At 55.5% G+C, this 12415-nt stretch overlaps 1 protein-coding gene across 1 annotated transcript; it reads left to right on the forward strand.

Annotated features, from left to right (window-relative positions):
- Positions 1-5910: 5910 nt before the first annotated feature.
- On the forward strand, positions 5911-11143 carry GNB2 (G protein subunit beta 2). Its single transcript, XM_060078486.1, has 10 exons — positions 5911-6063; positions 8322-8467; positions 8682-8720; positions 8837-8943; positions 9254-9317; positions 9401-9563; positions 9658-9724; positions 10065-10266; positions 10369-10585; positions 10665-11143. The coding sequence occupies exons 2-10, from the start codon at positions 8411-8413 to the stop codon at positions 10769-10771; spliced, it is 1023 nt and encodes a 340-aa protein (XP_059934469.1). The 5' UTR covers positions 5911-6063; positions 8322-8410; the 3' UTR covers positions 10772-11143.
- The last annotated feature ends 1272 nt before the right edge of the window (positions 11144-12415 follow it).

A 12415-nucleotide genomic window follows, 5' to 3' on the forward strand; every position in this document is an offset into this window, starting at 1 on the left:
ATGGAAGTGGTTAAGGTAAAGTTTATTAATATATTTCATTCATCCATTCATTGATTCAACAAACATCTTTTATGCCTACGGTGTGCCAGGCATTGTACAAGGTATGGGAATACTAAGGTGCATAAGATATATCCCTGCTGTCAAGGAGTCTTGGTGCAGTGGGGAGCTCAGTCATGCATGAAAGTGGGGTGAAATGGAGGCCCAGAGGAGGAAGGGGCTACCTGTCTCTGAGAGTCCAGGGAGGCTTCTAAAAGTGAAGTTTGAATTGTGAAGGATAAATAGGGGTCACTGGTGAACAAAGTGGGAAAGGTCTTCCACCCAGAGAACAGTGTGAGCAAAGGTCCATACGTGGAAATAGGAGAGTTGGAGATGAGCTGGTGGCAGAGACCAGCGTCAGAGGAAGATGAAACTAGAAAAATAGTCAAAGACTGACTCGTTGGGCTTCCCTGGTGGTGCAGTGGTTGAGAGTCTGCCTGCCGATGCAGGGGACACAGGTTGGTGCCCCCGTCCGGGAAGATCCCACATGCCGCGGAGCGGCTGGGCCCGTGAGCCATGGCCGCTGAGCCTGCGCGTCCGGAGCCTGTGCTCCGCAACGGGAGAGGCCACAACAGTGAGAGGTCTGCGTACCGCAAAAAAAAAAAAAAAAAAAAAAAAAAAAGACTGACTCATTTATGCCTGAACGCTGTTTTTACTTAGCAAACATCTGCTATGTGCCAGGCACTGTATAAATGCTTTACAAATATTAAGTAATTTAGTCCTCATAATGACCTGATCATCATCCCCATTTTGCAAGGGAAACAGAAGCATGGAGAGGTAAATGACTGGCCCAAGTTCACTCAGCTGGTAAGGGACAGCTGAGATTTTAACTGTGGCATGTGAAGAGTATTGGTCCTGGGGAAAATGTTGCCATACTTCTATTCATTTCATAGATGTTCTCCAGGTGCCTGATAGGCACTGGGAATAAAATGGCTCATATAACTTGATGTGACTCTCACTGAGTTTAATGTCTATTTTAGAAGATGGATGATTAAACAATTAGCTCAATAAAGTCATCTGGAGGTTCTCACACTGGCCAAACCTGAGCACCTGGTAATGACATTGAAGGTGGTAAGACCATGATCCCCAGACCCCACACCTTGGATAGGATTTGGCATCTTGTTTGGGTCTATTCATTGCTTGGTGAGCTCTCACCCAGACCTCTTCCAGACAAGCCAAGTGCCCTGGCTTCCCAGGGAGCCCCTAGTGCAGGTGGCAAGTGCCCAGAAAGAAAGTCCAGTAAAGACTGCAACAGGCACGGAGCCAGCACTGCAGTGGGGCACAAACAGTGATGTAGTTAGGGAAGCAATATTTAAACTAAGACTGAGAAAATGAAAAATTTCCCAGCTGACAGGAAGTAGAATTGGAATGTGGGGGTGGAAAGCATTCTTAATAGAGGGGAAAAGACCCAGCCTCTGTGTCTTGCAAAGAAGTTTGGCCCTTCTCATGGAGTCAGTGGGGAACTCCTGCATGGTTTTGAACAGCAAAGTTATACGATCCAACTTGCATTTTAGAAAGATACCTTCTGGCAAGCTATTTGGTAGGTTGATTAGAGAGGGACTATCCTGAAAGACCAGGAAATAGGCAAGAACCAAGGTAATAGCAGCTGGCGTACAGTAGAACGGATACATTTAAGCAATATTGGAGAGGTAGCACTGACAAGACGTATTCACTGAGGACGTAGACTGCTAGCCTTACATCAATAGCCATCTCCCTCCTTTCTTTTCTTTTTTTTAAAAATAAGTTTATTTTATTTATTTTTGGCTGCATTGGGTTTTTGTTGCTGCGCGCGGGCTTTCTCTAGTTGTGGCGAGTGGGGGCTACTCTTCATTGTGGTGCGCAGACTTCTCATTGCAGTGGCTTCTCTTACTGTGGAGCAGGGGCCCTAGGCGCGTAGGCTTCAGTAGTTGTGGCTCGCAGGCTCTACAGCACAGGCTCAGTAGTTGCAGCGCACAGGCTTAGTTGCTCCGCGGCATGTGGGATCTTCCCAGACCAGGGACTGAACCTACGTCCCCTGCATTGGCAGCAGATTCTTAACCACTGTACCACCAGGGAAGTCCCCCTTCTTTCTTTATGAGCAATGTTTTAACTGGGTATATGGCTACAGACTACATTTCCCAGCCTTCCTTGCATCTGGCCAACTTCTGAATAGAAGTTAGTGGTGTCCTTAAACAGGAAAGAACTTGTGCTTCCATGCCACACCCCCTCCCAAGTGATGGATTCAGATACAATAGTGGTAAATACCTGGGCCACACTGGACACAGAGATGGAAGCCACAGGTTGAGGATGGCTGAGATGCCCCACAGTCCTGGAGGATCTATTCTGGGGTTGTCACTTAAGCCACTGAATTTTGGGGACTCTTTGTTCTAGCAGCTTGGACTATAGCCTAACTAACTGACCATCTTTTGGATATGGGGAATGAGGGGGTGAGAAGCTCCTGGGCAGATTGTGGTGCTGTTAACTGGGCCAAAAGATTCAGAGGAGAAGTAGGGTTGGGTAGGATGGGGTGGGGTGGAAGAGGATTACTTTAATTTTGAATATGTTGAATGTGAGACATCTGTAAACAGTGATGTGCAGTCACTGTTTTAACAATCAACTCTTCGGGGAAGGGGAATTTCGATCTGAAGCATTTGCTGACTTCCATGGTGTAAATATCTTACCACAACGATTACAAGTTACTACTATCAACATGACATCATTGAACAAGGAGTTGGGAAGAGAGGTATACAGTGGCCTCTTGTGAGCTGGTCCAAGCTAGCACGAGCTGACTCCAGTGCACCACTGTCCATGAACATCCAGGTGGAGATGTTCAGTCTGAAGTTGGACAGACACCAAGTCTGCACATGGAGACAGAGATCTGAGAGTGATGAGCAATTAAGGGGTAATGAAAGTCCCAGTAGTGATTGGAGTCACCAGTGAATAACATGGAGAGTGAGAGGAGGAGGCTAAAGCTGGGATCCTGAGAAAATCAATGTTTACAGAGTGTCCTGAAGAGGAGGAGAAGGCTGAGGAGAAGCCTGAGAAAGAACAGTCAGAGGGAGGAGGAAGTGTCCCATGACCCACCAGGGCCAGGTTTTCCACATGCGCTCCAGGGCTTCTGCCTTTTCAGAGAGATTGTTCATCCTCTGGTCATCCCCTCCCTGTCTCTATCTTCACCTCTCTCTCCTCTCTGTCCTTCTCATTATTATCTTTTTTTAAAAATAAACAAGGTTTTAATTTTTTTAAATAAATTTATTTATTTATTTTTGGCTGCATTGGGTTTTTGTTGCTGCACGCGGGCTTTCTCTAGTTGTGGCGAGTGGGGGCTACTGTTAGTTGTGGTGTGTGGGCTTCTCATTGCAGTGGCTTCTCTTGTTGCGGAGCACGGGCTCTAGGCACAGGGTCTCAGCAGTTGTGGCTCACGGGCTCTAGAGCACAGGCTCAGTAGTTGTGCCACGTGGGTTTAGTTGCTCCACGGCATGTGGGATCTTCCCGGACCAGGGCTTGAACCCGTGTCCCCTGCATTGGCAGGCAGATTCTTAACCACTGTGCCACCAGGGAAGCCCTTCTCATTGTTATCTAAACAAGCTCCAGGAGCTCCCATCAAAACACAAATTTCTTTACTCCACAGTCTCCTCCCATTGCCTCCCCACCTTTCTATACCCCCTCCCAGCCAAGATTCCCAAAGCCTTGACCACCTTGGTCGTCTCCACCACCTCATTTCTCACTTGCCCTCAGCCCACTGCAAGCAAAGCATCCATTGCAAATGCTCCAGACCAAGCCAGCAGCAGCCTCCACGGTAGTCAATCCTATGCCCTCTTTCCAGTCCAGCCTTGTTGCACCTCTCTGCAGCATTCAGCACAGTTTACCATTCCTTTTTTGGAACAGAATTTTCCAAAAATTCTGTTGGGTTCCAGAATTCCACGTTCTCCTGATTTTCTTCTTAGCTCTCTGGCTTCTCCTTTGGCAGCCTGTTCTCCTCTGCCTGACCTTTAAATGTTGGAGTTCCTCAGGGCTTGGTCTTAGGCCATCTTGTCTTTTCCCTGAACCTCTTTATGATTTCATCTGCTCTAAAATGCCACTCATTCTCAAGGCTCTATTCCAACCCAGACTCGTGCTGAACCCCAGACCTGCTTCGACAGCCACTACTGAGCATTCTGCCTTGAACCTCTCCTAGGCACCTCAAGCTTAACACGTCCCAACTTAAAACTCTTGATCTTCTTCCCCAAATATATCCCCTTCCAACTGCTCTGCTCTCAGTAAATGGCACTTCCAAGCTTCCAGTACTAATAGTTATTTCCATGGTTGTCTACCATCTGTCTCCTCTGTAGATTGTAAGCTCCCTGCAGCCAGAGGAGGGTGCACAAATTCGAGGTTGTATCACCAGGGCCTACGACAGTGCCTGATACATCTTTGGGACTCAATAAATATTTGCTGATTGAGTTAAAACAAGGAAGCATATTAGCACAGAACCCAAGTGAGAGGAAGTAGTGTCAGATGCCCTATAGAGATTAACAAAATTGGGTTCTAGTCATCGGCTGCCAGTTTTCTAAATGACTTTAGGGAAGTCACTTCGTCCATCTGTAGATTGAAACTGAAGTAAATATAAGGTCCCTTCCAAATTCTAATTGACATCTCTTATCTACTGCTAATATATCACTGAATTGGTGAGTGCACATACATGGAATTTGTGCTTAAGAATGACTTTTTTTCTTATTTTCTTTAAAAATTGGTGCTTTGACGGGAATTCCCTGGCGGTCCAGTGGGTTAGGACTCAGTGCTTTCACTGCTGGGGCTCGGGTTTAATCCCTGGTTGGGGAACTAAGATCTGCACCACCCCCCAAAAAAATTGGTGCTTTGAAAACTATTTGTAATTCCTTCAACAGAGGTTACATGAAAAGTGTCTGTTTTGATACTTTTACTTTTAAATTTGATGAGGACTCAAAGGCTATTTATTGACTTGAACTTACCAAAACATTTTCACAATCTGTGGGGATCTCGTAACAATCCAAGGTGACTTGCAGGGCAGTTAGCTATCAACAGTCTCATTTTGTAAATGTGGAAGCTGAGGCTTATACTTACATTCTCATCCCTTTAGAGGGACGGTCCAGGGGTTCATCAAGATGCTAGCACTGCACACAGTAAAGTCGATAAAGCTGCCCTGGTTCATATCTTAACTCTGCAGTCCTAGGAATCTGTTTCCACTACTATAAAATGGGAACAGTGCCAGTACTTAACTTCATAATATTGTCGTGAGCATTAAATAAGTATGGAAATCAATAAATATGAGTTGTTATTACGGTGTCATGCAGCCCTGTAAAGAGTTCTACAAAAGCCCCCTGAGCAACGTGGGGGCACTGACTGGGCAGGACTTTTCTCACAGCACACCTGAGTTCCCAGGGGCCGGAGCTGCCCCCACTCCTTCCTGCTCGTGTACCTTCGGCATCGCTGCCCTTTCCTCCACATCGCTGAGGCCTGAGGGCTAGCCCTGCGCGGGTCAGGATCTCTCTAACTCCGCCCCCTAAGTCGGGGCGTGGCCTCACATGCAGGGGGCGGAGCCAGGACGAGAACTGGGGCGTCGAACTCCCCTTCCCCGTCTGGAGCCGCCCAATCCGGGAGGGTAGGTCACGTGATCATCCAGCGGTTTCACCCTCCCCTATGCCGGTACCATCTCTGCCAGTCCCGGGGGAGATGTCTTGCGCCTTTTGGGGAAGCAAAAGCATCTGTTTTGGTCCGTTTTGCGTGGAAATATTGTGGAGTAATATCTTTGATGTGACAGGGTCAATATTTGCCCCTTAAGTGGTATTTTCCCTTCCGGGCTCCCCCCACTAAGTAGTTGGTATCGCCCAGCCGGGCCCTGGGCGCGGCGGCGACGGCCGCGTCACTGGCGGGCGGGATCCCTCCGCTCTAGGGAGAGCAGAGCTGGACGGTGAGTTGCGGTGACTGAGGAAATCCATCCGCGTCGCCGCCGCTGCCGCCTCCGCCGCGGAGGAAGACAGGACCTCCCGCGCTCCTCTAGCGACCCTTCGCAGAGTCCCACCGCCACAGGTACCTCCGCTGATAAAAGGAGTCCTCATCCCCCCCCAGCCCCAAATTCCCATGGGGGAACCTCTCTTCTGTCTGTCTCCCCGGTCTGGCCTCTCGGGAGCGGACGTAACTCTCCAGACCTCCCCTCCCTTTTTCTGGCCCCGTCGCTCCCAAACCCGGAAGGGAAACTGGGGGACCCTCGCCTCCAATAACGCACGCTCTCGCTGCACCATCGGGGTTATTTTGCCTGACCCCAGATCCCAGGCCAGCCCCACCTACCTCTTGTTCCCTGAGAAGTTGGGGGTCTAAATTCGGGGATTCCTCTAGGCCCCGCCCCGCCCCCTTTCCCCACCTCTACCACCCCCTTGCCTGACCCTGGGTAGCACCCCTCGTGTCCTCCCATTTCGCACCCCCGCCGGCATTCGCCTTGCAAAACTCCAGAATCCTCAGAGAGGCAGGCAGGGCCGCGAGGCTACCTTTCTCCTCGTCTCCACCTCGATTTGGGGTCTGCCCGTGTTTTCTGGCCCCATTACCCTAGACCGGAGACCTCGGCACCCTATTCCCTTTAGTACTCCTAACCCCACGCTTAGCTCCCCTGCGCCCCCCCCCCCCCCCCGCCTAGCTTTCATTTGGGCAAAATGGAGGTCGTGGGGGCCGGAGGACCAGGCCCACTGCGCTTCGCAGCGCGGCACCGGCCCGCGCCATCCAGCTGCCAGATCCGGGGACCCTCCCTTGTCCCTTCCCCTTCTCCCCGCTAGACCCGCGGAGGTGGTTGCACCCCCATTTCTCCGTGATACCCCCGGCTGCTGTATGCCCAGAACCCGGGGCCGCCTAGGGGGCCGTGGAGAGTGATGGGGATTGAGGTCTGGGAGCGTCGCCCCCGCCCCCAGCGGCTTCCTCCCGGCCTGCTTCCTTCTGCCCCGGGCGTCTGGCGTTGCTGCCCCGCCTGGGCTGCCGGCAGCTGGAAGGAAGGGGCTTTGTCCGGAGCTGGGGAAGTGGGGTGGGGGGCTTTGCCCCCTCCCTTTTTTGGAGGGGCGTCCTCTGGCACTGGCGTAGAAAAGCTGAACAGGGGGGAAATGTCAGTGAGGAAAAGGAACGCCCAGGGTACGGGGGAAGTGGGAGCAGGATGGGGGACGCCTGGGTGGGCACAGTGCAGTGTGCATGGCCAGATCACACAGGTGTCTAAAGGGGGGGGGCAGGACTCCGGGCCCTGGAGCGGAGCCAGCCAGGCCCCTGGGGCCCCGGCGCGGAGCCCACGGGCTGAGCTCTTGGGGAGCCGGGCCGCCTGGGGCCGCCCGCTCGCCCGCCCGCCGGCACCTGGGAGAGAGCAGCTCCGCGCCTCGGGGCCCGGGACCTCTCTTTGGAGCCCTAATTACTCGAGAGCGGCTCCCACGGGCTTCCTGCGGGCGCGCCGGAGCGGGCGGCCTAGCCGCTGGAGGGAGCAGCGGCTTGGGACTGGCTACCTCGCCACCCTCGCCTCCACCCGCCGCGGGCGGCTAATGGGGCGCAGCCGTCCCAGGGATAATCCGGGGTGAGCCGTCCCGAACCTATTAGTGCCCAATCGGCTTTTCCCAAATCCTGTAAACAGCCACCCTGGCTGGTTCTGGGGAGGGGCAGGAGGCTGGGTCGGGCGGGGGCGATGGGGCCGGGGGTGGGGTCATCCACCCTACAGGTCTCAGCCGTGGATGCGGTTGCCTCGGCAACCGGGCTAGGGTGGGGGCACTTCGCCAATGAGGTGCTCTCAGTCCGGGTGACGGTTGCCTAGGCAACCCCACGAACAGCCCAGCTTTCCCCTCTGGTCTCCCCCACCCCCACTCGAAGCTGGGGATGTGTGTGTGGAGGGTGTGCGGTGTATGGGGGTGAATTTAAAGAGGCACCGTCCCTTTTAAAATTAGGTGCTAGGAGGGCGGTGTCTCTGCGGGCCGGGGAGGACGCCCGGTCTGTTTTCGAAGGGACTCTCCCCGCCCCTTCCCGCACCCCAGTTCCTGCCGCGGGTGTCCCGCCCGGGCTGCTGTCCGAGGGAGGAGTTTCCCCTGCCCTTCCTCTTGAGCTTCCCGCTCCGTTTCCGGGGGGCGGGAGGAAGATTGGGGAAGTCAGCTGTTCCCCGGCTACGTCTCTCCCGTACCAGAGGCCCGTGCTCTGTCCGGGGGACCGCGGCCACCGCTGGCGCCCCCTCCCCCTCCGACCGGTACTTACCCCTTCCGGGCCGCGCGTCAACCCCGCCTTTCCCCCTTCTTCCCCGGCGGCCTTGGGCCTGACGTCAGCCCTGCATCCCCCAGGCCTCGGGCCAGCGGCGAGGAGCTGCCTCCCCCAGCCCCCGTCCCGCGGCCCCCAGCCGCCCCCAACCCCGCCCCACGGGCCCGGCGCCATGAGTGAGCTGGAGCAACTGAGACAGGAGGCTGAGCAGCTCCGGAACCAGATCCGGGTGAGGGCCTGGCTGCCGGGCTGGGGCGGCTGAGCGGGCAGGGCCGGGTGGCTTGTGTGCACCGGGCCAGGGGAGGGGTTTGTGTGTGGGTGGTGGTGGGGTACGCTAATATCCTCCTGTCTCATCCTCTCCATTCCCCTGTTTCCTGTTCTCTTTCTTCTCCTCCTGTCTTCTCTTCGTGTTTCTCTCTGAATGGCTCTGCCGTCTCTTATAGGATGCCCGAAAAGCATGTGGGGATTCAACACTGACCCAGGTGAGATGAATCCAGGGCTGGGCTTGGGTTTAGGGAAGGAGCACGGGTTGGGAGCATACTTCTCAGAGGGCCCTGCCGCCTGAACCTTCCTGAGCCCATTCTGCCTCCACCTCCAGATCACAGCTGGGCTGGACCCAGTGGGGAGAATCCAAATGAGGACACGGAGGACCCTCCGTGGGCACCTGGCAAAAATCTACGCCATGCACTGGGGGACAGACTCAAGGTGGGTGCGGCTGGGGCTGTGTGCTGAGCTGTCGTGTTTGCTTTGGGCTGAGTTTATGGCAGGTAGGGTGGGCAGGGGTAGCCTTGCACATCTGGTGCCAGAAACAGGATGCCCCTGTTGCCAAGTCTGTTTGGGAAGCCCATGACTCCCAGACATCCCCAGGGGATGGGAAACAGGGCCATACTGACAGGAACTTCTCAGCTGCTGCCGGGAGTTGTCTCCCACCAGATGGGAGAGGGGGAAGGGTGTCCTGCCTCCAGAGGGGGCTTCCCACCCTGACCCCTCTGCGTCTCCATCCACTCTCCGACAGGCTGCTGGTCAGTGCCTCCCAGGACGGGAAGCTCATCATCTGGGACAGCTACACCACCAACAAGGTAGAGGTGGCACCTGAGGCCGGACGGGGCTGGGCTGCAGGCCCTGGCTGGCTCTGACCCTGGGCACTGCCCCTCATCCATAGGTCCATGCCATCCCGCTGCGCTCCTCCTGGGTCATGACCTGTGCCTACGCGCCCTCAGGAAACTTTGTGGCCTGTGGGGGATTGGACAACATCTGCTCCATCTACAGCCTCAAGACCCGTGAGGGCAATGTCAGGGTCAGCCGGGAGCTGCCTGGCCACACTGGTAAGAGGCGCCTGGCAAGGCACAGGCACTGTTGCGGGGTGAGGGGCTGCACTGCCCTCCCTTAAAGACCCGGCTGACCAGCCCCTTTCCCCAGGGTACCTGTCATGCTGCCGCTTCCTGGATGACAACCAAATCATCACCAGCTCTGGGGACACCACCTGGTGAGGCCCTGCCAGGGCTAGGCAGTTGGGACTCACCTACACTTCCTGCCAGGGGAGGGAGCACCGCCTCAGTGCTCAGGGGGTAGTCCCCACCCTGCACAAGCACCGGCAGAGCCCCTGTTCTGAACACTCAGCCTTTTGCTCTGGTGGCAGGAAGGAGGGGGAAGTGGGGGACCCCTCCTCACTTGGGACAGGAGCAGGCTTCTGTCACCCAGCGGGTCCCGGTGCCCCTTGTGTGGAGGCTTCACTGGGCCTGGGCTCACAGGGTGGAAGGGGAGGGGAGAGGGAGTCTGTCCTGCACCTGTCTCTGATCCATTCCTTCTTCCTGTCACCCCTCCAGTGCCCTGTGGGACATTGAGACAGGCCAGCAGACAGTGGGTTTTGCTGGACACAGTGGGGATGTGATGTCCCTGTCACTGGCCCCCGATGGCCGCACCTTTGTGTCAGGTGCCTGTGACGCCTCCATCAAGTTGTGGGACGTGCGGGATTCTATGTGCCGACAGACCTTCATCGGCCACGAATCCGACATCAATGCCGTGGCTGTAAGTTCTGGGGCGAGCTGGGCTGGCCCATCTTCGCCAGGCTCCCGGCCCGGCCCTGCCCCGCCCCGCCCCCTCATCCCACTCTGGTCTTGTGTCCTGCAGTTCTTCCCCAACGGCTATGCCTTCACCACGGGCTCTGACGACGCCACGTGCCGCCTCTTTGACCTGCGGGCCGACCAGGAGCTCCTCATGTATTCCCATGACAACATCATCTGCGGCATCACCTCTGTTGCCTTCTCGCGCAGCGGCAGGCTGTTGCTCGCTGGCTACGACGACTTCAATTGCAACATCTGGGATGCCATGAAGGGCGACCGTGCAGGTGAGAGCTGGGAGCTGAGCAGGGGGTGGGCGGGGACAGGGAAACGAGGCTGGAGTTCTGACGTCCCCCTCCGTCCCAGGTGTCCTCGCAGGCCACGACAACCGAGTGAGCTGCCTTGGGGTCACTGACGATGGCATGGCTGTGGCCACAGGCTCCTGGGATTCCTTCCTCAAGATCTGGAACTAACAGCCCCGACCCCAGCTGGGCCCAGGCTAGGAGGGGCCCTGCCCATGCCCACACTACAGGTCGGGAGCTCGGGGGCTGGGTGCACACCGAGCCTCCCTCCTCGGGCCGCGGGGCCTCGGGTCCCTGCTCCCCTACCCAGGTTTGGTTCCTCCCGGGGCCCCCACTGTGGAGATTAAGATGGGAATAGAATGGGGGAAGAGGAGGGGCAGAAAGCCCTCATCCTTTTGCTGCCCTGGGGTCAGGGCCTCATCCCTCTGGAGGGCCAGAGGCAGGAGGTGGAAACTCCAGGGGCTGGCTTTTTTAAAACTGGTTTTATTTTAATTTTTATTATATTTTCAGTTTTTCCATAAAGGAACCAATTCCAACTCTGTACCTGGTCTCTACCCTTGCTTGTGTCTTCCTCGCTCTGGCTATCTGTCCCCAGCGGCAGACCGGCTGGGGGGACGTGGGGCTCCAAGTAGTGGGGTGGGGACTACCACTCCTCCTCGGCCGGAAGCGGAGTCACAGGTGGGAGGACCTTCTCTGGCCCGCAGGTCGCAGGTGTTCCACACACACAGCCCTCCCATTTCTAGCCTGGCCTGGTTAGGCTGGCTGACCACAGCCGCCCCCTGCCTGTGGCTCTTTCAGTTCCCAACATCCCTTCCCCAAGAAACAACTCGGACGCAGAAGGGGAGAACACACACCAAGTTTTATTGGGGGGAAGCGGAGTATTTACAGAGGCAGGTAGACGAGAAGGGAGTCACACAGGTTGGGGAGATGGTGGGTACAAGGCAGACAAGGATACAGAATGACCCCTGCACCCACCCTAACCCCAGGAAGGGCGGGGGAGCAGCCGGGGCCCAGGAAGACGGGCTGGGAAAGGACAGCAAGGGGCCTGAGTCCCTGGGCTGGGGGGCTCAGGGGCTTGTAAACATTGACCACTCTCAGAAGGGGATGGGGGTGGGAGAGGGCTCCCCCTACACTTCCTCACAGGGTTAAGGCCTCTCCAGGCTCAAGGGCCCCCTAAATTCAAAGTCTCTTTAGCTGGGGGGGTAGGGGAAGGAAGAGACGGGGAAGAGTGTCATCCCCCCTCCCCCTGCATTGGCTGCGGCAGGGGTGGGGGCAGTTACATTCAGTCACAACAGTACTCCCCCAACACCTCTAATGCCGCCAAATACTGGCTCGAGGAAAGGGGGAGCTGGGGGGCCAGCAGCAGCAAGACATTTCCCCCTGGCCCATCACCCCCTTATTGCTTTAGAGAGAATATTGTCTTTTCACGGACGCTAACACTGTTGAAACCAGGGAGAAGCAGGTGGAGGGGGCCCCTCCACCCCCGAGGCCAGCTTTATCCCCCAACACTGACCCAGTTGCCACTTTGGTGCAAAAAAAAAAAAAAAAAAAAAAAGTTAAAAAAATCATCTCTCTGGGGATAGATGGGGAAAGAAAACTGGGGCCACTCCCCATTTCCCCAGGGCAGGAAGGATAAATACATTCATGGAGGGGAGGCAGTGGCAGAATCTTGCCCTAATACTGCACTCTGAGCAATGAGGTCCACGGGAGAAGTTAAATGAGAAATCCAAAAGATACAACAAACTTAAAAAAAAAAAAAAAAAAAACCCAAATGGAGACAAACCCAGGTAGGTGATTGGGAATAAGTTGGTGAAG

Source organism: Mesoplodon densirostris, chromosome 16 (assembly GCF_025265405.1).
Source record: "Mesoplodon densirostris isolate mMesDen1 chromosome 16, mMesDen1 primary haplotype, whole genome shotgun sequence".
Classification (NCBI taxonomy): Eukaryota; Metazoa; Chordata; class Mammalia; order Artiodactyla; family Ziphiidae; genus Mesoplodon; species Mesoplodon densirostris.